At 45.1% G+C, this 23136-nt stretch overlaps 1 protein-coding gene across 6 annotated transcripts in view; it reads right to left on the bottom strand.

The window, feature by feature from the left end:
- Lrch (Leucine-rich-repeats and calponin homology domain protein) overlaps positions 1-17593 on the bottom strand; it is a 170935-nt gene extending 153342 nt beyond the window's left edge. For 4 of the 6 annotated variants that reach the window (XM_084595670.1, XM_084595671.1, XM_084595673.1 and 1 more), the window contains exon 1: positions 17246-17592. In XM_084595670.1, the coding sequence (XP_084451796.1) occupies positions 17246-17420 (175 nt within the window). In that variant the 5' untranslated portion in view covers positions 17421-17592. Of the gene's footprint in view, positions 1-17245 lie in introns of all 6 variants that reach the window. The other 2 variants (XM_084595668.1, XM_084595669.1) reach the window with 1 other exon arrangement.
- Between the last annotated feature and the right edge of the window lie 5543 nt (positions 17594-23136).

Raw genomic sequence — 23136 nt, 5'->3', positions numbered from 1 at the left:
CTACAGCCAGCTTGCGCACTTGCTTTGGGGATGCCTCGGCAGACATCACAGTAAAGTCGTCCCTATTTGTGATGCAAGCCAAATAAGGGAAAGGTTTCCATCTGACAGTTACACTGGTTTCCAGTTTGCACAAGGTTTGTAGAGTCATCACCTTATTCATTCTGAAACAAGCCAGAAAACATGAGAAGAGAGAACTGCAGGACAGCTGGACTAATAACTGAAATTTTACTAAAAGATAGAGGCAAAAGAAGTCTTGCACTGAGATACACATGTAAAAAAGGCCCCAAAAGACTGTTGACCGACTTCTTAGCCACACACACATCCTTAGCCTTTGCAGTATAGTTTGCCTTTGGATTTGGATCTGTGGCTTCCCTTTTGTAACGAGTGGTCCTTGACCATAAGGAATTTGCTTTTTTTAGATTATTTTTTAGACCCTTTCTGTTTTCCACACTTTTACTGCTTTGGGGTTTTTCGTGCACATGCATTTCTGTGCAAATCTTCTTTTGCCTCTTTCCTTCAGTAATATTTCAGTTGTTAGTCAAACTTTGTCTTGTGCTCCTCTCTTCTCACGTGTTTCGTCTTCTGGCTGGTTTTAAGATGAATCAGTACCAACTCATCCAGTTGTTAGTCTTGTTGATGTCACTAGCCTGACTACACCCACTGCTGGGCAAATGCCTCTCCCATATCCATCCGAATAACCCGATCCTGTGCCAGGTGCATGATTCCCGCATACTTCCTAATTTCATCTGCCTGCCCGAGTTTCTGTCGCTCCCTGCTACACTTGCCTTCCCTTGGAATCTACAAGACATATATAGGCTCACTTAGAATGAATTTTGTGTACTCGCTTCCCACTTATACCTTTGACGGGTAGAATTTTTCTTTTTTTCTGGAACTGACCGCAAATACATCATAATGGGCGAGGCATCATAATAGATGCCTCTCCCATATCCATTCAAATAACCCGATCCTATGTCAGCTGCATCCATACGATCCCCGCAGACTTCCTAGTCTCATCTGCCTGCCCGAGTTTCTGCCGTCCCCTGCTACGCTCGCCTTCCCTTGGAATCTACAAGACATATATAGGCTCACTTAGAATGAATTTTGTGTACTCGCTTCCCACTTATACCTTTGACGGGTAGAATTTTTCTTTTTTTCTGGAACTGACCGCAAATACATCATAATGGGAGAGGCATCATAATAGATGCCTCTCCCATATCCATTCAAATAACCCGATCCTATGTCAGCTGCATCCATACGATCCCCGCAGACTTCCTAGTCTCATCTGCCTGCCCGAGTTTCTGCCGTCCCCTGCTACGCTCGCCTTCCCTTGGAATCTACAAGACATATATAGGCTCACTTAGAATGAATTTTGTGTACTCGCTTCCCACTTATACCTTTGACGGGTAGAATTTTTCTTTTCTTCTGGAACTGACCGCAAATACATCATAATGGGAGAGGCATCATAATAGATGCCTCTCCCATATCCATTCAAATAACCCGATCCTATGTCAGCTGCATCCATACGATCCCCGCAGACTTCCTGGTCTCATCTGCCTGCCCGAGTTTCTGCCGTCCCCTGCTACGCTCGCCTTCCCTTGGAATCTACAAGACATATATAGGCTCACTTAGAATGAATTTTGTGTACTCGCTTCCCACTTATACCTTTGACGGGTAGAATTTTTCTTTTTTTCTGGAACTGACCGCAAATACATCATAATGGGAGAGGCATCATAATAGATGCCTCTCCCATATCCATTCAAATAACCCGATCCTATGTCAGCTGCATCCATACGATCCCCGCAGACTTCCTAGTCTCATCTGCCTGCCCGAGTTTCTGCCGTCCCCTGCTACGCTCGCCTTCCCTTGGAATCTACAAGACATATATAGGCTCACTTAGAATGAATTTTGTGTACTCGCTTCCCACTTATACCTTTGACGGGTAGAATTTTTCTTTTTTTCTGGAACTGACCGCAAATACATCATAATGGGAGAGGCATCATAATAGATGCCTCTCCCATATCCATTCAAATAACCCGATCCTATGTCAGCTGCATCCATACGATCCCCGCAGACTTCCTAGTCTCATCTGCCTGCCCGAGTTTCTGCCGTCCCCTGCTACGCTCGCCTTCCCTTGGAATCTACAAGACATATATAGGCTCACTTAGAATGAATTTTGTGTACTCGCTTCCCACTTATACCTTTGACGGGTAGAATTTTTCTTTTTTTCTGGAACTGACCGCAAATACATCATAATGGGAGAGGCATCATAATAGATGCCTCTCCCATATCCATTCAAATAACCCGATCCTATGTCAGCTGCATCCATACGATCCCCGCAGACTTCCTAGTCTCATCTGCCTGCCCGAGTTTCTGCCGTCCCCTGCTACGCTCACCTTCCCTTGGAATCTACAAGACATATATAGGCTCACTTAGAATGAATTTTGTGTACTCACTCCCCACCTATACCTTTGATGGGTGGAATTTTTTTTTAGCACTGACCTCAACACATCATGATTGTGAAGCTGTATATACCCATTTGTATATTTAGGAGAAAGGAAGACCGCGAAGAACCATGAATAAAAGATGTCTTGCTCTAGGTCAACTGCCTTCTAGCCTAAAAATTTTGAATGCACTGATGAACCTGCGGCCAACCAATAAATTATTTTGAAAGCAACATGTCTCTCTTTAACTCATTTAGTAACATTAGAGAATGCCCAAATGCACTACAAAGTGGTGGTCCTTGTGGCACTGACAAACCTAGATTTTCTAGTTGCCGCGTTCACCTTTACACGGCTTCGAAAAATAGTGGCTCATGGGGAATAGAAAAATCGAACGTTCTGCAAAAGCTGCTTTGAAAGGTGGCCACTGTTTGTAGCATTTTGCAGTCTCATTCAGAAGCAAGCCAACATAATCTGCAATTAAGTAGACATGCATACAATATGTGCCTTATCCTTTGAAATGTACCAGACATTAACCAGTCATAAAACAGCGTGCTGAAAAGGTATGTATAGTAAAGCCTCCTTCGTTGATGATCATACCCATAGTTTGCATGGAAACATCTTCACTAGAACCTGCACCTGCTGGTTGAATATGCCACCAAAATGCTGGTAATACAATGAACTTCATCGGTGCTGGGGTCAAATCTGGAAATATAAAGTTGGGATGGTTTAATTGTGAAATCTTTTGCTGCTGAATTCACTGCAGGCTAGAATGTAACAGGATTAAAGGGCAGCTGTAGACGTAAGGGCAGCCCACATTGTCACTGCATTTTATACGTTCTAGTGCACATATCTACATACTGTGCATGTTTTGCTAGTAAACAATGTAGCAACAGATTTGCAAAGCTCCAAGAATGCTACACTGATGCTGTCTGAGTAGCTGCTCGTGTTAAATATTGTGAAAGCCTTTTGATGGAACGAAAACTGCTTGGTGAATACTTGTGCAGAGTGAGGTTGGTCAGGAGGGCAGGTGATATGTACACCTTCGCAATTTAATCACACAAGCAGACTATATGATACTCATACAAATTGAAAAATATAAGGGAAGGAATTGAACTGAAGACTTCGCGGTTCGACAGTCCAAACTTCTACTACATGTGCTTTGGGATGTGTGTGCTAGCCCGCCTGCAATCTGATCGCCCGAGCCAGGAAAATGGTGCGCACCCATATGAGTACCACTCCCAGTATTCTTTAACATGTACATAGAAGTGCAGGTGCTTGGGATAAACCTTGGCTGCCGCAATGCACCTCAAACAATGGCATGTTAGCCAGAATAGCAGGTTGGGCTTGTTGGTTTCCCATCCTGAGGTAACAGCGCAAAATGTGGACGGGAGCACAAGATGAGAAGACGATGAGACATTGTGTCGTCTTCTCGTCTTGTGCTCCCATCCACGTTTTGCGCTGTTACTTCAGAATGTCACGTGCCTGCCCAATATCTACATAATTGTCACACGAACCACTTTGTGTGTATTTACGACTACTTGCACAACCCTGTTGCCAACCACTGATGACGAGCAGCTGAACAGCAGTTTTTCACGTGCACTCCGCTGCCGTTAATCACAAATGCTATCACGCTACGACTTCCCATATCACCCCACCCAACCTCTGTGTGTAATGACTCAACCTTTGGTGCGTTTGCATGCTCTCGGGATACTGAAGAAATCCATGGTACCAATTAGTGGATTCAAGCAACTTAATCTGACATACATCTGGTGAGAATATTAGAGCTATATCCATGTATACACAGATAGATCTGTATCACCACAAGCGTCGCCTACAACTGTGGTGATGCCCGCTCAGAACACGACTCGCTTTTTTTTTTAGGGCATAATTCTCCACAAACCGCTGCTGAGCTTGTGGCCCCTTGGTAAGAGGCTTTCCACATCTGTGAGAAACCACTTCAGAAGTGGTGTGCATTCACAGTTTGAAAGCCTGCATTACAAATTTTTGGAAGTTTTCAACACCACATCGTTACCAGCCTTTGGCACTACACATCACTGAGTTCCTTATATCTGCTTGTGTTCAAGGCCACAAGATAGTGCTTTAGTGGATCCATGCACACTTGCCAATTATATTCTATTATGCATGCTTTCTCCATAGACTGCACTTAAATGTGGTTTCACACACAAATATTTATACTTAATTGGGCAGGCGGACTGCCCAGAATGTTCCACATGTGACATTACGGAGACTGTGAAGCATGTACAAGTGGTGTGTCCCAGTATATGCGTGCAAAACAATAACTCGAGTTACTTCTTTGAAGTGTTTTGGCAACAAGCCTCTCTCAGAGGACTTATTGGCCGGTAGGCCAGAAATGGAAAGCTCTACAGGCAGTGCAGGCTTTCTGCTGCTTCTTGCATGACACAGGACTTGACTCGTGACTGTGGGGCAAGTTACTATTCCTGTATATATTTTAATCGAGTCACGACCCTCTTTGTTATTTATTGACGCCTCTTTGCCTGTAGAGTAGCAGGTCAGATATTAAACTTTCCAGCCAACCTATCCGCCTTTCCAATCATTTGCACCCCGCCGGGGTGGCGCAGTGGTTATGACGCTCGACTACTGTTCCCAAGGACGCGGGATCGAATTCCGGCCTCGGTGGCAGCTTTTCGGTGGAGGCGAAAAGCAAGGCGTCCATGTGCTGTGCGATGTCAGTGCACGTTAAAGAACCCCAGGTGGTCGAAATTTCCGGAGTCCTCCACTACGGCGTCTCTCATAGCCTGAGTTGCTTTGGGACGTTAAACCCCACAAACCAACCAACCAACCAATCATTTGCGTGAATGCATTTCTCCTGGATGGTTGATCTGGTAATCACACCATCGTAATGCAAGAACATGGGGCGTATGAGCTTTTGAGGTGAACAATTTTTACCCTAGAAATGTCTTTTTAAATGATGTGAAGGATTCTGAGCTCTGCTCAACAAGATCCTCCTCTTTGGAGTCTAAGGCATCAGATTCTATGGGACTAGATGAGTGCTGTGGAAAGAATGTGATCAAAGTGGAGCCAAGGGGCCTGTTCTGGGTGGTATGGTATGCTGGTAGGGGCACCTGTTGTGCTGGCCTCATGGTATCGTTAAAAAAAATTTCAAAATGCGCATATATTACTGCTATGAGGGCAGTCTGCTGGCTTCTGCGATTCGAGTAGTTCTCAAATAGGCATATCTGTAAGGCTACAAATCGCAACTACTTTTACTACTTTTATCACGCGAACTTACCTCAGACAGCCTACACTTTCTTTTTCCCAATGCACTGGGCCAGCGGTTTTGCGTCGGTACGACGCATCGTTTGAGGTGAGCTTTCTTTGTTTCCATGCCGAGGCTTCGAATGACGCCGAGGTTCATTTCGGAATTCCAGTAGAAAGTAGTACGAACACATGAACCCAATCGGTGTGCCAAAACTTGTGAAAGCGTACGTTACTTCCACTCGGATCAGTTGTGCTGCAATCTCGCGACGCACACGCGGTTGGCATAGCGAGCACTCAAACCCGCACAACACGCCTAAACCCAGAACCTAACGTTATCAGGAAAAAGAGGCGAAGTCTGAGCACTGTAGAAATTGTAAGAAGTATGCTTTTTTTTTTTTTTTTTGAGAAAGGTTACGAAAGAGGCGCCGGGAAGGTAGGGGAGCAAAGCTGTGACAACGCGTTGGGTGAAAGGGCCACCCAAGTACATTGTACCAACCTTTTTTTTTCCTGTTTCCCGCTTTCCGTGTAGTGCCATAGCTCAGGTCATCGAGCCGAAATAAAGGAAGCGAAGCTCGACACGCTGTTCTCAACGATGCAGCGCGGAGGCGAGCAATATATACTAGTATGCGCGCAGCGGCGCCCGCTCCTGAAACACTCCACCCGCCACTCGGATTGAACACACTTCTTGTCGATTTCTTCGACCTGAAACCGTATTTACATCGTATCTTTAATGACGCCAAGAATAAAGAAAAAAAATTACAGCAGCGGCCGCACAACCAAGTTGTACCGGTGGTATGAGACTGCTCAAGACGTTGTTGTGCTCCATCATGAATGTTCACAAAAAAGAAAGAAAGAAAACAACGACAACAAATAAGATTGGAACCATGGTCATTTGGAGTACCCGGCGGAGCGAGGTTAGTCGTCGTTACCGCAAATGAACTCGAGTGTCACCTCTCGCTCTGTTCCAGCGCGCAGCGAGAAGCAGACACCACCCGTCTTCCTCCGCCGCCGCCGACCGCGCGTCACGTGACAGCAACGAGAGACCAACGAGAGACTGCCCGGGTACAGATTGTTGAAGAAATGCGTTTGCGCGAGCGAATAATTGATATACTATTTTTTTATTTGCTAACTTTAACAGAAACCTATTATCTTATGGGAAATAATGATTAATATCTGCGTTTCCAAACGGCTAAACATGACGTAGGCGAGTACTTCTAATTCCGGCCTAAAGGGTCGCATGGTCGCTTCAGGAACGCAAAAATGCTGTGATTTCAGAACGGTATTATTAAATGCAGAAGCAATATTTCAACGAGATATTTTGGAATCGGCATACCTAATGTTTACCGAAGCAAGGAAAATTGCAACTGGGCAGCTACATTTTCGTTTCACGACCCCCTTAAGGCAAAGGCCAGCATTGCGATTAAATTTTAAATTGCAGCTCAGGAACACCTAGAACATTACGCCCTTTTAACAGATCACAATCTAGTTCCTATTGTCTGATTTGCTTCAGCTTTCGTATTGAACCTTCTCTGTACAGCTGCACAAATATGAGAGTTTATCCGCAGCTGAAAAAATAATGCTGAGATACCAACTAGAAGCAATCTGTTTTAGTCACTGCGGCAGGCACTGCATATAGGGTATGACCACAATTTTCTTTTACAGAGTAACATAAAGCTCACATGTTCCAGAAAAGCCGGTGTCAGCGTTGGTGTCAACCTCCGTTGTTCTAACGTGGAAATCAGAGCCAGTAAGTGGCGCCCACACAAAAATAGCACAATCTTACTGCAATGCTGCAGTACAGATGGTGCACAAGCAGTATAAAATGTGTGCTTAGTGCATGCTTTGCCATACGACTGCATGATAATAAACAATTGTGCCATTAGAAAGGAAATTAATGGAATGAACAGGCGGTATTACAGGTTCTGTTGAATCTGCTCTTAAGGCAAATTTTGCACATCCCCTTAATTTTGTTCATTTTCTTTCTTTAAGTTAGGTAGTGACATCACACATAACAGATATCTTTTGGAAGTTCATCTTTCAGATCATACTTTCACACATGGCAGAAAACACTTAAGAGCAGATAACATGCTCTGCAAAATGTACCCAAAAGGTCCAAAAAACTATTTTAAAGCCTATGAGCCCATAGGGTGGATATACGTTCGTGGTAGCGTTTTTGCGTGTTCGAGGGCATGAGCACAGGTGCAGCACAAGAAGCCATTGTTGCTGACAGATTAAGCCTTCCTTAATTCTGTTTCAGAGTAGTGTGCAATGAACAGGAGCCTTCTTTTGTACTCCTGGACAACTTTTTCTGGCTCTGCAGCCAAAGCTATGGAAGCAGAGCTCTCGTCACGGTGTTACTACACTACGTAGTTCTGGCATATCTGCCTTCAGTTAGGGTTTTGGTTTCAGTTTAACCTTTGGTTGAAATTACAGTCTTTGAGCTGCCAACGACGCATAAATCACTTTCTTTAGAATACTTAAGGCCTAAGTGAACGTAAATTCGCGGTTAATGAATGTCATGCGCTGCGTACCTTGTCATAATAAGTGCATTGCAAAAGCGCATAGAAGCTGACAGGTATATGCACCAAGAAGCAGCCGACGTACGCTTCAAGAGATTCCCAACAAATGGCGCAGTCATCCCGCTTGCTCTAGGGTGCTTCGATGCGCACGCTTTCCCCCACCGCTGTTGCAGGGTGAACGACGTCCGCCATTACGACACCCGCTCTGTAGGCAGCCACAGGCAGCGGAGGGAAGTATGTGCAACGAGGCACCCTACTGAACGGACGTTGGACAGCGACATGTAGAGATCGTTGTGATAAAATGTGTGCTGTTTTAACAGTATGATGAGGACACAAAATTTTCGGGTTTCGTGACATCGGCTGTGAAGGTGCCGTGGTTTAGGGCATCAGAAATTTAAACCATGTAAGGTTTTATCAACCTGCACCGACATCGAACTGGTACATGGCACCTTGTTTTTCACCTCAGCAGTCGAGCGGCATATATTACCGAGTCAATGCACCCAAGCTATTATTTTGTTTCATTGTAGTTGCAAAAGTAATTTGTGCATATTTTTCTGGAGGTTTTTGTATACTAATACTAGATAAGAACTACTTTTGGCATAAAGTAACAGCGCAAAACCTAGACAAAACACAAGAGAGGTGGACACAAGACAAGCGCTAACTTCATCTGGCTTTATTCACCGCCAAGTCAGATTAGGTTAGCGCTTGTCCTCCATCTGTCTCTCATGTTTTGTCTTGGTTTTGTACCGTTACATTATCCCTCAAATAGTATGTACCATCTAGCCCAAATGAATGTTCTTTTAAACCATACTTTTGGCATATTTTAATTTAGATTGAGTATACAGCATGTTTCATTTTATCTTACATATTATTGTATTTTATGAACGCTTTCTGCTCAGCAAACTGTTTCCATAGCTATTCTGAAATTCGTTTTGCTTTTTGCTTTTTTTACCTTAGTGTAAATATGCAGATGAGGGTAAACAAATTTTTAATACATACCAAACTATTTGGTTTAACACCTTTCTTTTTTGTCCAATCCTGCCATCACCATCAATAATTTTCTGTTGTTAAATGGCCACATAGCCATGAAATCCTTGTCACTCATCTCTTGTCAGATGATCAGATAATTTACCGATCATCGAGTGAGGAAGGAAAAGCGAACGCCTAGACAATGTGTGATCACACAGCTCATACCCAATAACCCAGCTATATGGCTTTTATACATAGCAGTAAGTATCAATTTACAGTCACAATATCAATCATGATGAGTCCTGACATTACATGCGCGATGCTTGGTCATACATTTCATCCCATACGTACACATGCAAACACGCACACACACAATGTCAGAGTTGGACACTGGCAAAGAATAAAGTGCCAGAAAATTGTCTCAATGCACTCCATATGTCCGCACATGAAAGGCAAGCTTAAAGCTTACTTTACGTTCTACTGCACCTTGCACATATTCATCATACAGTGCACAAAAACAAGTTGCACAAGGTGCTGGTAGCAGAGAGCCCGCAACATACGTGCACATCTTTTTAAGAACTAAGCATTTTGTGTTATCCATAAATAAACGAGTTAAGCTCGTAACCATACGTGCCAGATATCAAGGATACAAGACGGACAAGCACTACAGGAAAAAGCATGCAAATGAATGACTATCTTTACGAATGCAAAAATCGCATACGCTGTACACACACATGAACGGTTTGTGGGTAGCTACTTGTCACGGTTAATTTTTACCAGCCTGAGAAGTCATCTTCATGGTTTTTCCGGAAATTGGAACATCTTCCAATCATATTGTGAATGGTCCGTGCACAGGGGCAAACAATACCCAGGAATTTCGCCCAAGAAATCACCATGCCCGCGTGTCTTTCAACGACCCGCGATGAAGCGTGGGCAGCGCAATGGCAGCCGCTGGTCGGAAGGTGGCACTGACCCCTTCACAGAATGACTCCACCCTGTGAGAAGGCGCACACGGGCAGGGCTAGGGCCGTTCGGAAGCCCTCTCACTCTGGCTCGGGCCGGGCCCGCGCCAAGGTATATTTGTCTCGGGCAAACCGGGCCGGGCTGCACACCCCGATCATGAACATATGCAACTTTTGTGAAAGCGTGAATGCGGCCATAATGCGATAGGCCTCTAGAATACACAGCATTTTACGGCACCCTCATCACAAGAGAGCTTCCGAGACCTTTTTGGCATCGACCCGGCTTTCCTCCTCGCCTCCTCACCATGAATTGATCTTTGGCAGCTGTCAGTGAGTGAGCAGAGGGACTGCTTGTAGGCTAGTTTCGAGTTTAGCTACTCCAGTTGGATAACACCTGCACTGATGTTGAGGTATCTGTTTCAAGATTCACGCTATACGCTGTCGTGTATCAAACGTCTCTCTTGTGATACTCCTGCCTTGACAAGGCCTCATTTGAAGCGGAACATAGCTCAAAGCTTCTGTTGTGCAAGAGTTTCCTCATGTTTCTCTTGTTTCGAAAAGTTCACTTCAAAGGTACACGGTGAGCCAGGCGAGCTCACTGAGCATTTGGCAACAAAATCAACCCCTTGTTTAGGTTTAGAGCTAGCACACTACTGGAGAAGCAAATGAGTTGCCTACCGAAAACTTTCTTTTTTATCAAAGAGCCTTCCAGCCACAGGGGATAGCACCGAAACTTCGGCGCTGCCGGTTTTATTGTCCAGGAACACTTCAAAAGCCTCAATACAATGCATAACTTGCTTTTGCACAATACGTTAATCTACGTACCTGCTGTGCCTTATATATTCACCAAATATTGTTATTTCAAACGTGAGAACTCAAGATTTCAAGATCTTGAATAAAGTTACCACCTGGAAAGTATTTGCTTCTGCATCATCGCTTCAACTGCAATTATATCATGACCGGCCGGGCCGGACCCGAGCTTTAAATCTAAGGGCGGGCCTGGCCAGGTCGTGTTCAGGCACTTTCACAGTCGGGCCGGGTCGGGCTCAGGTCTGTAGCGTCGGGCCCAGGTTGGGCTTGGGCTTAACATTTCGGCCTGTGAACACCTCTAGTTCTAATGCAATATTATACAAAACAGCTTTTAGGCCATTCTAATGAGGTCCAGCTTTTTAATTCCAGAATGCTTTTATTGTAGAACTAAAATACCAGGAGGGCTGCACTTGAATTTCATGGTTCCAAGTATCATATTTATCGGCCAATTTTTTGGGTTACATGTTTTCTTGCTTAGGTACGAGAGATATTATTATGCACAGATCTTCACATGGTATTTGTGTATGATGATTAAATAAAATATCAAAAAATATTTCTCTAATCTGTTTTCGTTTCAACAGCTAATAAACAGCTGTGACATCAAAATTCTGTTTAAGTCATATAAGGGATGAAAGAACAATAGTATATTTGCTGCTTCATTGCTTTGACTCACTACAATACAGCCTGCTTCAAGAGCCAGAATCAGAATGAGTGAAAAAACAGCGAGCATATTACCATAGCTTTTTCGTTTTTAATGTAGCCTATCCAGAACTTTGACGACACAGCCCAAACGAAAAAGAATACACTACCCACAAATCATGGGCATTGTATTCTTGGTCAACGTTCAATTTTGTGTTGTGTTTATCAACAGTGTAGTGTGTCATTTGCTTAGATCCTGTGTACAAAAAATTTACATATTGAAGTTACATTTACCACACAATTATTCTTGTGTGTCATGGTTGTTTTGTTTGTTATTATTCTGTGAGGACAGGCCTTTTGTCTGGTGTGGACAGATGCGGAGAGAAGTGAACGGAGCGGAGCGCTCAGCATGAGAAAAAACTGAGTGTCAGCGCCTCCTAGCCAAGATGGTCGAAAGCATAAGATTGCCGAGTAGATATGCATGCCCTCATGCGGTGCGACTATCCCAATGCTCCGCTTGTCTTGCATTCGACCGGTGCCAACATAGAGCTAATGACGACATGATTGGATGATCACGCCCATTGTAGCGAGCGGGCATTTTGGACTGCTCAGGCCACTTCATGGATCCAGCAGAGAACGCGGGTGTGGTGCTACATTTAAGCCACTTCATCTGAGACTGATGTGGGTGCACTTCCCCCAAAGGTAGCCCACGTGTTTTGAACATTTAGTGCCACTGGGACTGAACTGCATCTCGTTGGCGACCAAACTTACTAGAAATACTCAATGTGCTGCCGCAGTTTCATGTTCGTTCAATAAAGTTACTTTTTATTTTAACTAGGCACCAACAAAGCAGCAATGAATGCATCCTGTGTGCCCTTCCTGCAACATGCTACTTCTGCAATGAAACCTTCTACAGTCCGTAAGCTAAAAATGAGAGGAAACCGCTGCTCCCGGTGTTTTTATTGTTAAAATATGATTCACTCTGGAACTAAAGAAAAAAAAAGGGGGATATCTATAAACAGGGTGTCTAGCAAACCACTATATTCAAAATCCCAGACTTTTCCAGGTTTTCCTCGATTATTTCAGGTAAAATTCCCTGACGAGTGAAGAGGCTCAAAAATGTAGCTGCTGAAGCTATCATATTCTGCAATTTACATTAGTGAAAAGGCTGTCATTACTGTTATTTGCGATTAAGAATGTCAAAAGTTTACTGAAAATTAAAAGTGCACTGATGCCAGCCTGAAAAACATGGCGTTTAATGCGTTTGGGGAAATCTAAGAAAAAAATGTCAGCTGAAAAAACCTTATTCATGGCGGCTCAGCCCTCCATCCTGCAAACAACCGAGCCAATCCAATCCAATATGGCTGCTTGCGCGTGCTTGTCTACAGTGTACCTGTATTTTGGTAGCACAGCTCCCCGATCAGTGCAGTTATTCCTGCTTTTTGTCGCGTAATACTCCCACACAGGGCTTCCGCATATTTTGTTGAGTATCCACCTCACATACTTATTATTAGTTCTTCTATTGTGGCAGCTCAACCATGCGCTGGCGTCAAAGTAATATATCGCGCCTGGCCGCGCGCTGGCGAGACAGCACAAAAAAAAAAAAAAATTTGCATAAATAACATACTTACTGGGCACCAGCTTAAAATGAAACTGTAGTGCAGAATATGTCGTGCCATTTTCCCTGCCATGGCAAAATTTTTGATGGTTTGCCTGCCATTTCACTGATTTTTCTCGGCGCATAAAATTTCCCTGACAATTCCCAGTTTTCCCAATTGCTAGACACCCTGAAGAATCCTCGACATTTGACCTTTCATAAGGGATCAGAGTTGAAACTTGTTTGGTCCATACAAAATATTGGGTTTAACTGGCTTCATATGGTATGGTTTGGTTTTGGGATTTAACGTCCCAAAGCGACTCAGGCTATAACTGGCTTTATATGCATTAGTGTTGCCCCCTCCCAAATTGGACTGCTTGGCCCATATGCAATACTGGGTTTAATTGGATTTATACATTGCTGGTGCCAACTCTCAAATTGAACTTGGTCCATCTACAAAAGTGATATGCACAAACTGACAATTGAATCCTCCCATGACCAACCCGTTAAGTCCACTTTCGAATCGGACTTGGCTCAAACCCAAAGTTTGCCAAGTCACTCAGTCACGAGGTGCAAAATAATAACACGGTAGCTGTTCGCAATCCAACAGAGTTACAACACATGTCTAGAAACACGAGTCCTCGTGCACTCAAAGAAAGTTGCATCGAGTACAGGTCATTCAGTCACAAGATGCACAACAAAGTACAAAATGTTTTCAAAAACTCAACAGAATAACGGCGCACGTCTCAAAGTTCAGATTATCTTGTGCGGCAAATAAGGTTGTTTCGGCTGTGGCTTGTGGGAGCAAGGCGAAGATAAATGGAAACTATTAAAGGAAAAGAAAAATGAAACTGGAGAAGCAGATTTAGTATTTTGAGGGCATCCGGTGACTAGCGGGAGGCAAATAGTCGAAAACATGAGGCCACAAAAGTTGAAAACATAATGGTGCATCGTGGCGGAAACGTGCCGATAGCTGAGATGAAGCAGCTTAAGATAGCATCGCCCTTCACAGGTTCTGCAGTATGCAGGAAGCAGTCTGAGCAGTCTGAAATGCCCGCTCGCTACAGTGGGCGCGATCATCCAATCATATCATCATTAGTGCTAAATTGGTGCCGATCAATGCAAGGCAAGCGGAGCGATGGGAGGGTCACACCACGCGAGGGCACGCATATGTGCTCGGCAATTTTATACTTTTGGCCGGCTTGGCTACGTGGTGCTGACCTGCAGTTTTTCCTTGACTGGGCACTCCGTTTACTTATGTCCGCATGTGTATATAACATCTTTTACTTGTCCTGCCCAAGTTTGTTAACTTGCTGTAAAGGAATCAAATAAGCTTAACTTTACTTCACAGCCATCATTTGGGTTTTGAAACTGAAACAGCTGAGAGAAGAAATTCTGGTATAAATTATTTAGCAGTCACAAGCAAATACCACACAGTGATCCATGTCATTACCGAGCACTTTCCAACTCTTGTTCAGATACAGTGACATGTTGGACTAGTTTGTTAACTTGCTGTAAAGGAATCAAATAAGCTTAACTTTACTTCACAGCCATCATTTGGGTTTTGAAACTGAAACAGCTGAGAGAAGAAATTCTGGTATAAATTATTTAGCAGTCACAAGCAAATACCACACAGTGATCCATGTCATTACCGAGCACTTTCCAACTCTTGTTCAGATACAGTGACATGTTGGACTTCTTTGGCCACCTTCACCCCTTCCCGTGAACCTGCATAAAGCTACTACCAGCTACGCAGGTGTGTCTTTCCAATTCTCGACTAATTTGACTCCACAGCACAACCACTGGTGTATTGCCACCGAGCACTGGGAAGAGCAGGGAGATGAATGAGAGGTGGCAATGGTTTTAAAGACGTCAGCACAAGAATGGACTCTAGACTCAAATAAACTTAAGATGAAGGACAATGCTGACAAAGCCTTGCGCTGAACTTCTGCTAAACAAATCAAAAACCAGTTTTGGAGTTTCCTTCTAGTTCGCCAAGCTTGTCCCCTGTCCAGTTTCATGTTTTATATCCAAGGAGTACTGCCTTTTTGAGAACATAAGTTCAGTGCAAGACTAGGCCCTCAGCATTGTCCTTTGTCTTTAATTTGTTAGAACAAATTTGTGCTCTGACCTCTTTATAGCTATGTACCAGCCGGCTCAGGTACAACCTGTTTTGTGGCAATGGTGACAATTTAGTCATGAGCAAGTCCTATTTGACTGACAGACGCCAAGCCCCGGAAGACTACAGCAGCGGCTTCATAGTCTGGGACATCGCGAAAAAAAAGCTGCTGGCTTTGCACCAGCACTGGCTTTTATCCCACACCCTGGCCACCAAGATACCACTCAAATGCCCCATACCATCGAGATATAAAATTTTAGACGAAGTGTTACAGCTCTGGAATCAGTGTCAGGTTCAAATTCAGTATTGGTGTCAGCTTTGCCACAGTTGGAAGATTCATTTCGCTCTAAGTATCTGAGAATGTTAGCCAAAAGCCTTTCATGCTTATATAACACACAGCAACAACCGCAGCATATTTTTGTATAAATGAACGAAGACAATGTTGCCAAATGTTGAAGTAAATGTAATACCATGGCACCTGACTAGTTTGCATTAGACTGGTACAATGTGTACGAACGAACCATCTTGCTTGTGAACTGTATAGTGTAGCATATTGCATGCTGAATTCAATCATAGTCCAATTATTGCATAAAAAAAAGCTTGCCTGTATCAGCCCGTACTACCATCATATAGATTCTAACATATCGCAGAAAAACACCAAGCTCAGCCTTCCATGCACGGCAAAACCATAGAGTAGATGCCTGGGAAAATCGCAAATTAAAACAACACCAGTGCCAAGGAAATAGCTTTGTGACGTGCCTGATAGAACAAATGCACCCTGCGCTGGTAAAAAATATGAGTGATGAGGTCAGTTGGTTTGCTGGGCTAAGCCGCAGGCAGTGAAAGACAAACTAAACTACAGCTTGCCTTTGCATTGCAAGGATATAAGCTAAGCATACGAGGCAAATGCCTAAATACCAATAGATCTCACAAAGTTCCAGGCCCCCTTCCTCCTTACATCAGTTCCGAATGAGTGCCTTTCGCTCCGATGCCGAGTAACAAAATGAACTACCCCAGAATTCATTACAGCTGTTCAGGACGAGTGCCTTTTCCCCTAATGCCAAGTAACGAACTCAGTAACCCCAGAATTCTTGTAACATCTTTGCAAGGGGAGTTCTTTGACGGAATGGAGCTGAGGAGCAACATGCTAAGCTAAAGTCTGTGCCCCATCTTCAGCGTCTCACGGCTGACTTGCTCGGTGCGAAAAGTTGGAGCGGATGCTACAATACGAAGCCTTGCACAAGTGCGCTGTTGTCATGTCCCGGGTCAGTTTACCGGACAGATCTGGGAACCTTTGCCGCTAGTTCGCAGCTTACTACTGCCCCTCAATTACGAGCAGGTTGCTCTCCCCCGCTGTGCCCCGCCGGGGTGGTGCAGTGGTAAGACGCCCGACTACTGTGCCGGAGTTCCCGGGTTCGAACCCGACCGCGGCGGCTGCGTTTCGATGGAGGCGAAACGAAGTGGCGTCCGTGTGCTGTGCGATGTCAGCGCACGTTAAAGATCCCCAGGTGGTCGAAATTACTCCGTAGCCCTCCACTACGGCTCCTCTTTCTCTCTTTCCACTTTCATTCCCACCTTCCTCCCCTCCCTTACGGCGCGGTTCGGGTGTCCACAGAGCAAGTGTGACAGTTACTGCGCCTTTCCCTTCCTAAGAACCAATTTAACTTTTAACTCCCCCGCTGTCAGACCACGAATGAATTGGAACAGTCTACGCTATAGCAGGGTACCTAGCGAAATCAGCTTGTCGAACAGAAACGAATTGCGCGGACAGTATCGTCAGTGGTACTCTCCTGGACTCTTGTTACACGCAGAAAAGGAAGTGCCCTCCGCGTTCTCGACAGCCGTGCCGCGAAGGCCGCTTCCACTCGGCAACGGGCGCGGCCCAGCGGCGGACGTGCGGCCTGCCTTGCGCTGCGCGTGAACCAGTCGCCATTCGCGCGCTGTTTCACCTGCGTGCACGATGTCCCGCAGGTCGTACTTGTTGACGTAGGCCGGCAGCTCTTTCAACTTGCGGCCGTTCAACCTCAGCTCGCCGGTGTGCTGGGCATCCTCGAAGAGCCGCTCCAAGGCGCGCGTGAGCTGGGCGCTGCTCGACACTGGCTGCGATGCCAAGGCTGTCGCCATCCCGTCGTCCGCATGTTCAGTTGGGCCGACTTAAGCGGACTAGAAGCACGCGCGTGAGCGTCAGTTACTGAACGCAGGCCATGGCCACGGTTCAGCGCCGTGCCCGAAAGATCACAAAGCGTTTGACGACGGACGGCGAAACTGAAATGGACGTTAAAATAGTTGAAGGCGTCAGATCAATTTTGAAAACCTACTGGAGTAAAAGAAGCACCTTTTACGTTCGCAGAAGCATGGTAGAAGCCGTCGAAGCGCCGCCAGATAATCATTTGTTATCCAAAACAAACTGTTTGCCTAAACAAAGCAAAGTTTTGGCCAAACTTGTATAGTAATATGTGAAAATAATGGCTTAAGTAGAAGCTGGCACAAGTGATAAAGGTTTATGTTATAACTATCTGTAAACTGTTGGTAAAGCAATGGCAGTGTTTCTCAAATGGGGGCCCTCGAAGCGATTTGCGGGTTTTGCGGGGTCACCGAGGAAAACATTTATTGTGACACTGAAATGGTTTGGCAGACTCTATTCCGGGACGTCATTGGCCTTCGCCGCTGCCCGAGGTATGGGCTCCAGGGACCACTGGTCCTCCAGATCCGAGCTGGACAGGGCCACTTCGCTGTCTTAAACTTCTATATTTGTGTTTTGCATCTACCCGTGAATGTCTGGTCCACGTGTTTTAGTATGACGGGATTTAGAAAACACCCTGTTTGGAGCCGTCTACGGTTGCAGTCCTGAGATCTGCCGAGACCCTTGGCGGATTTCAGGAGTGCCCTCCCACAGTGGCGTAAATGATTTGTAATCGCAGCTAGCATACTGAGTTATGATCGGGAATGGTTGCTGCGGTATAACCGGAGAATTGGGCGGATCCCCGGGGGAGCAACGCTCGGGCAGCCGCGTGAGCACAGTCTCGTTCCCCTCTCTCTTCCCCCCCCCCCCCCCCCCTCACCGCAGTGACCGGGTACCCATTTAATCTGTTTTTTCTGGTAGCCAAATCTGAATTGCTCGTATATGTGCCAATAGTAGTCTGCAGGCGGCTGGCCCTGCTCCTATCCTGCACGCAATATTTCGGCAGGCCTGTTAAGATGGATGGATGGATGGAAAATAGGAGCGTCCCCTTTGAAACGGAGTGGTAGCAGTAGCTATCATGCTCATTTTTCTCCCTATATCTTAATTATTGATTTAGAATGGTTAACTAAACCATCATTCTATTTATTAAATTTTGTTCCTACATTACTAACATTATGTCACTTCTCTGCTTTTAAGCCCCCAATCTTCCAGTCGTTTTTTGCTAGTTTCCACCGCCGGTTTATTCACCCGGCCACTGTTATCTCTAAAGCCCAGAGCTTCAGGAACAGGGATTGCACCTGCACCAACTTCCGGATAGATACCATTACATTCGAGTATAATATGGTCAATTGGTTCACTGGAGTTTCCACATACAGCACATGCGTCATCTCCATTGTTAAATTTCTTTTTGTAGCTGCGTGTTCTAAGGCACCCTGATCTAGCTTCAAAAAGTAGGGCACTGCCTCCTGAGTTATCAAAGAAATCTTCCTTCCTGATCTGCATTTTCCACTTTCGGTATAATTCCACACTCTGTTTCTTTTCCATCGAATTTATCCAATTTTTACCTTCTGTGTTTTCCACCTGTTGCTTAATGCTCTTTATTTCTCCGTCCTTGTTACTAGCATACTTACTAGTTAGTTTCCTAGTTCTTTTCCTCCATTGTGAGTCAACGCTTTTTAGGTACAGGTATTTAAATACGTACTTTAGCTGCCCATCTGTTACTGTCCAATTTCCTCAGGCGTTCCTCATATAATATTTTACTCTGAGCTTCCCGCACTTCGAAAGATGCCCTGCCCATGTCGCCCTGTACCGCCTCATTTGTAGTTTTGCCGTGGGCACCTAGTGCTAATCGTCCAACGGATCTCTGATTTGTTTCTAATGTCGACTGTACCTCTGATTTTAGGCACAAAACCGCATTTCTGAAAGTAAGTCCGGGCACCATAATTCCTTTCCAAATACCCCTCAAAACCTCATACCTATTGTATCCCCACAATGCCTTATGCTTCATTATCCCGGCATTCCTTCGCCTTTTGGCCTAAGTGATTGCTCATGCTTTCCAATGTATGCCAATCCTTCGTTTACCCATACCCCCAGATATTTATATTCTGCTACTCTAGGTATTTCAAGGCCTTGTATTTTAAGACCCTGATCAGTTGAGCCGTTGAAGATCATCAGACCCGACTTAACTGCGCTGAAACTGAAGCCTAGAGCGTCCCCTTCATCTCCGCAATACTTAACTAGAGTTTGCAATTCTTCCAGACTCTCAGCTAGCAGCACAATATCGTCTGCATACATCAACCCGGGGAGGCACTGCTCTACCGCCTTTCCACCTATCTATATGACAGGTTAAAACCTAGGTTACTGTCTTGTATCCTCCGTTCCATGTTTATCATATAAAGCATAAACAGCACCGGTGATAGAGGACAGCCTTGTCTTAATCCTTTGCATACTTTGACATCCTCCGTACTTCTTATCCCTTCCCACGTAATTTCTACTTTGTTATCCCGGTATATTTCCTGTAGGAACTCTATTATCTCATAGCCGATACCTTCTTCTTTTAATATGTTCCACAAGTGTTCCCTGCTTACGTTGTCGTACGCCCCGTTTATGTCCCGGAAGGCCAAATACAAAGGTCTATTTTCCACTCTAGATATTTAAATGCATTGGGTAAGCACGAACAGGCTGTCATCTAAGCGCCTACCATTTCTAAAGCCGTTCTGAAGTTCTCCGAGTATCTTGTTACTTTCAACCCATGCTTGCACCTTTAATTTCACCGCCTGCATGGCTAACCTGTACATAACAGATGTTATGGTAATCGGCCTGTAGGATTTTATGTGCATTCTGTCTCCTTTCCCTTTATGAATCAAATTCATCTTACTCTGCCGCCAGCTGTCCGGAATTTGCTTATTCGTTATGACTGTTTCCAGAGCGTTTAACAACGTTTCCTTACTTTTTGGACCGAGTTCATTAATCAGCTTGATCGGAATTCCATCTATTCCTGTAGATGTGTTTTTAGAAATATTTTTTTTCTGCCTTTTTCCAGTTTAGATTGGTCAGTTCTAAGCTGCTTTGTATTCTGCTACCTTGTGTTGCTTCCCGATTAATGTAGTTCACTGCGTTATCTCCCTTTAAACAATTCCCCTCGTTATCTTGAATCCGATCCTGCTTTCTTTGATTCTTCTTCCCTAGCCAGCTTATATGGTTACAGAATTTTCTTGCTCCGCCTCTAGAGGCATCGTGTATATCAGCCATCCAGCGATCGGTGGACTGTCTTATTTTACTTTGGACGAGGGCCTGCACCTGAAGTTTCTTTTGTCGATATGATTCCCATTTTTGGTCGATTTCCTCCTGAGATACCTGTGCTTTCTTTGCCATTCGGTGTTCCCTTGAAGCAGGCCGTCGTTGTTCAATAGCTTCCCTGATTTCCTTATTCCACCAGCTCCGTGGCTTCCTCTTTCCATTCCAGCGGTTTGCTACTTTAACCTCCTGAATTTTCCTCCTTATGAGTAGTTCTACCTGTTCATAATCCCAGTCTTCCATGGGGCTTTTCTCTATTGCTTCCTCTATGTCTGCTGCTATCTGCGCTATTGGATCGTCGTTTAATTTTGCGTTTACGTTTTGTCTAAGTTCCATTTCTCTTTTCATCAAGGGCCCCATCTGCAGACTAATACGTTTATGATCACTTCCCAGACTACACTCCCCTTCTTCGTCTATTTCCATTTTTGTGACCTTGCTATAAATTTTCTGTGACATTAGACAATAGTCAATGGTCGTCTGCCTGTTGCGGAATTCCCACGTGATTTGGCCTTCACATTTTGTTTCTCTATTTACTATAACTAGATCGTGTCGCTCACAGAAATCTAGCATTAGCTTGCCGTTACAATCCGTGTATCCATCCAGATCGTCGATGTGGCCGTTCATGTCTCCCAGTAGAATAATATAGGCCCCGTTTCCAAACTGGCTTATGTCGTCACTGAGACATTCAACAAGATCCCTGTTTTCTTGCCTGCATTGATGTCCTGTTCCTAAATAAACTACCCCTAGCCATGTCCTTATGCCGGCAATTGTTCCTGAAACCCAGATATGCTCTTTACAAGATGATTTAATTCTTTGCCAATTTGTTCCCTGGTGTATCAACATACCTACCCCTCCACCCTTTTTTTCCGTTCTCGTTCTGTTGCACCCTTCCCAGACGTAGCCTTCTATAAACGGCGGATCTTCTAGATCCCTGAGATGAGTCTCGCAAAGAGCGTACACACCTATTTTGTCATCCTTCAACTGCTGTTCTATCTCTAGCCATTTGGCTCTTTTTCTACCTCCTTGCATGTTTATGTAGCTGATCACAGTGTTAAATTTCTTTTTTTGTACTTTTCTCTCTCGACCTACTCTTTGCCATTTTTGGGGGCTCAGCCTCCATTATTAAACTTTCTTCTGCTTCACTTCTGACTACCTCTGCACACGGAGTCCTCGCGGACCCCCTAAAAAAGCTACGGCCCTGCCTGCCAGGCGCCAGCCGATCTCTGCTCCAACCCTTCTGTTAAAATGAATGCCATCTCGCTGAAAAGCCCTACCAAAACCTACTTTATGTACCTCCCTGTTTACCTCAACCACTTCGAAACGCTTCTCCAGGCTTACCTTTCTTATTTCCTGGTTAACTGTCCTTTTCCATCTTTCCGTTCAATCCTAGCACCTCTGGTACTGTGCATACAACTATCTGCGTCTGCTGCGCTATCTCCCTGATCTCGTCAACTCCCTTAGCTAAACTTTCCACCACTCCTGCAGCGTCACCATTTAGGACATCGTTTAGCCCCGCGGCTACTATTACCATACTGCGCTCTGCGGAATTCGACATTATATTGCCACCTGGTGGAGCCTGAAAGAAAAGGATGTTGAAGTGGGTTCACGCGCTGTCGGCGGAACGCTGCTTGTCGATAAAGCCTCGCCTGTATTTTTCAAGTGTACACCTGCTTTCCGTGACATATTTTGGTGTCGGGGCTAAGTATATCGATCCCTGTATATGTCCCGTACACCTCCGCACGCCCAGGACTAGTTCTGCTGTGCCAGTCGACACCCGTGCACCGTGCTAGCCGGAGGAATCAAAGCCTACCCCCTGAGCACGGGCCGTTGGAGTTCAGCACGGCAGCCACCCCACGACCTGTCATGCAAGCTGCCGGTTATTACACCTTGCAGAACTCGCGCGACTGCCTCAGCCCTTCCACGGCAGTCAGAATGAGGGATCCAAGACTGCAACTCGTCCAGTTTGAACGTGTCGCCTCATTTAATCAGTGGGACGACGCCGCTAAGCTTAGAAACGTCTTCTTCAGCCTGGAAGATGGCGTTCGTACTTGGTACGAGAACCGAGAAGACGCCCTAACAATATCATGGCGTGAGTTCTGCCGACGCATCCTTCAGACTTATATATAGTGCGGATCGGCGAGAACGCGCAGAATGGGATTTACAGTCTCGTATGCAGCTGCCGAACGAGACTAACCGCGTACGTGGAGGACATGGCCGCGGCTCTTCTGACGATCCGACCCGGCCATGCCCGAAGACAAAAAGGTGCGCCACCTCATGCGCGGCGTTAAAGAACAACTGTTTGCTGGTGTCGTGCGTAATCAAATGAGCACGGTTGCCGGGTTTCTTGCGGAAGCGGTCACA

The sequence above is a fragment of the Amblyomma maculatum genome, chromosome 2, assembly GCF_055883805.1.
Source record: "Amblyomma maculatum isolate TAMU_Amacu chromosome 2, ASM5588380v1, whole genome shotgun sequence".
Taxonomy (NCBI): Eukaryota; Metazoa; Arthropoda; class Arachnida; order Ixodida; family Ixodidae; genus Amblyomma; species Amblyomma maculatum.
This window is presented reverse-complemented; position numbering and strand designations above follow the sequence as displayed.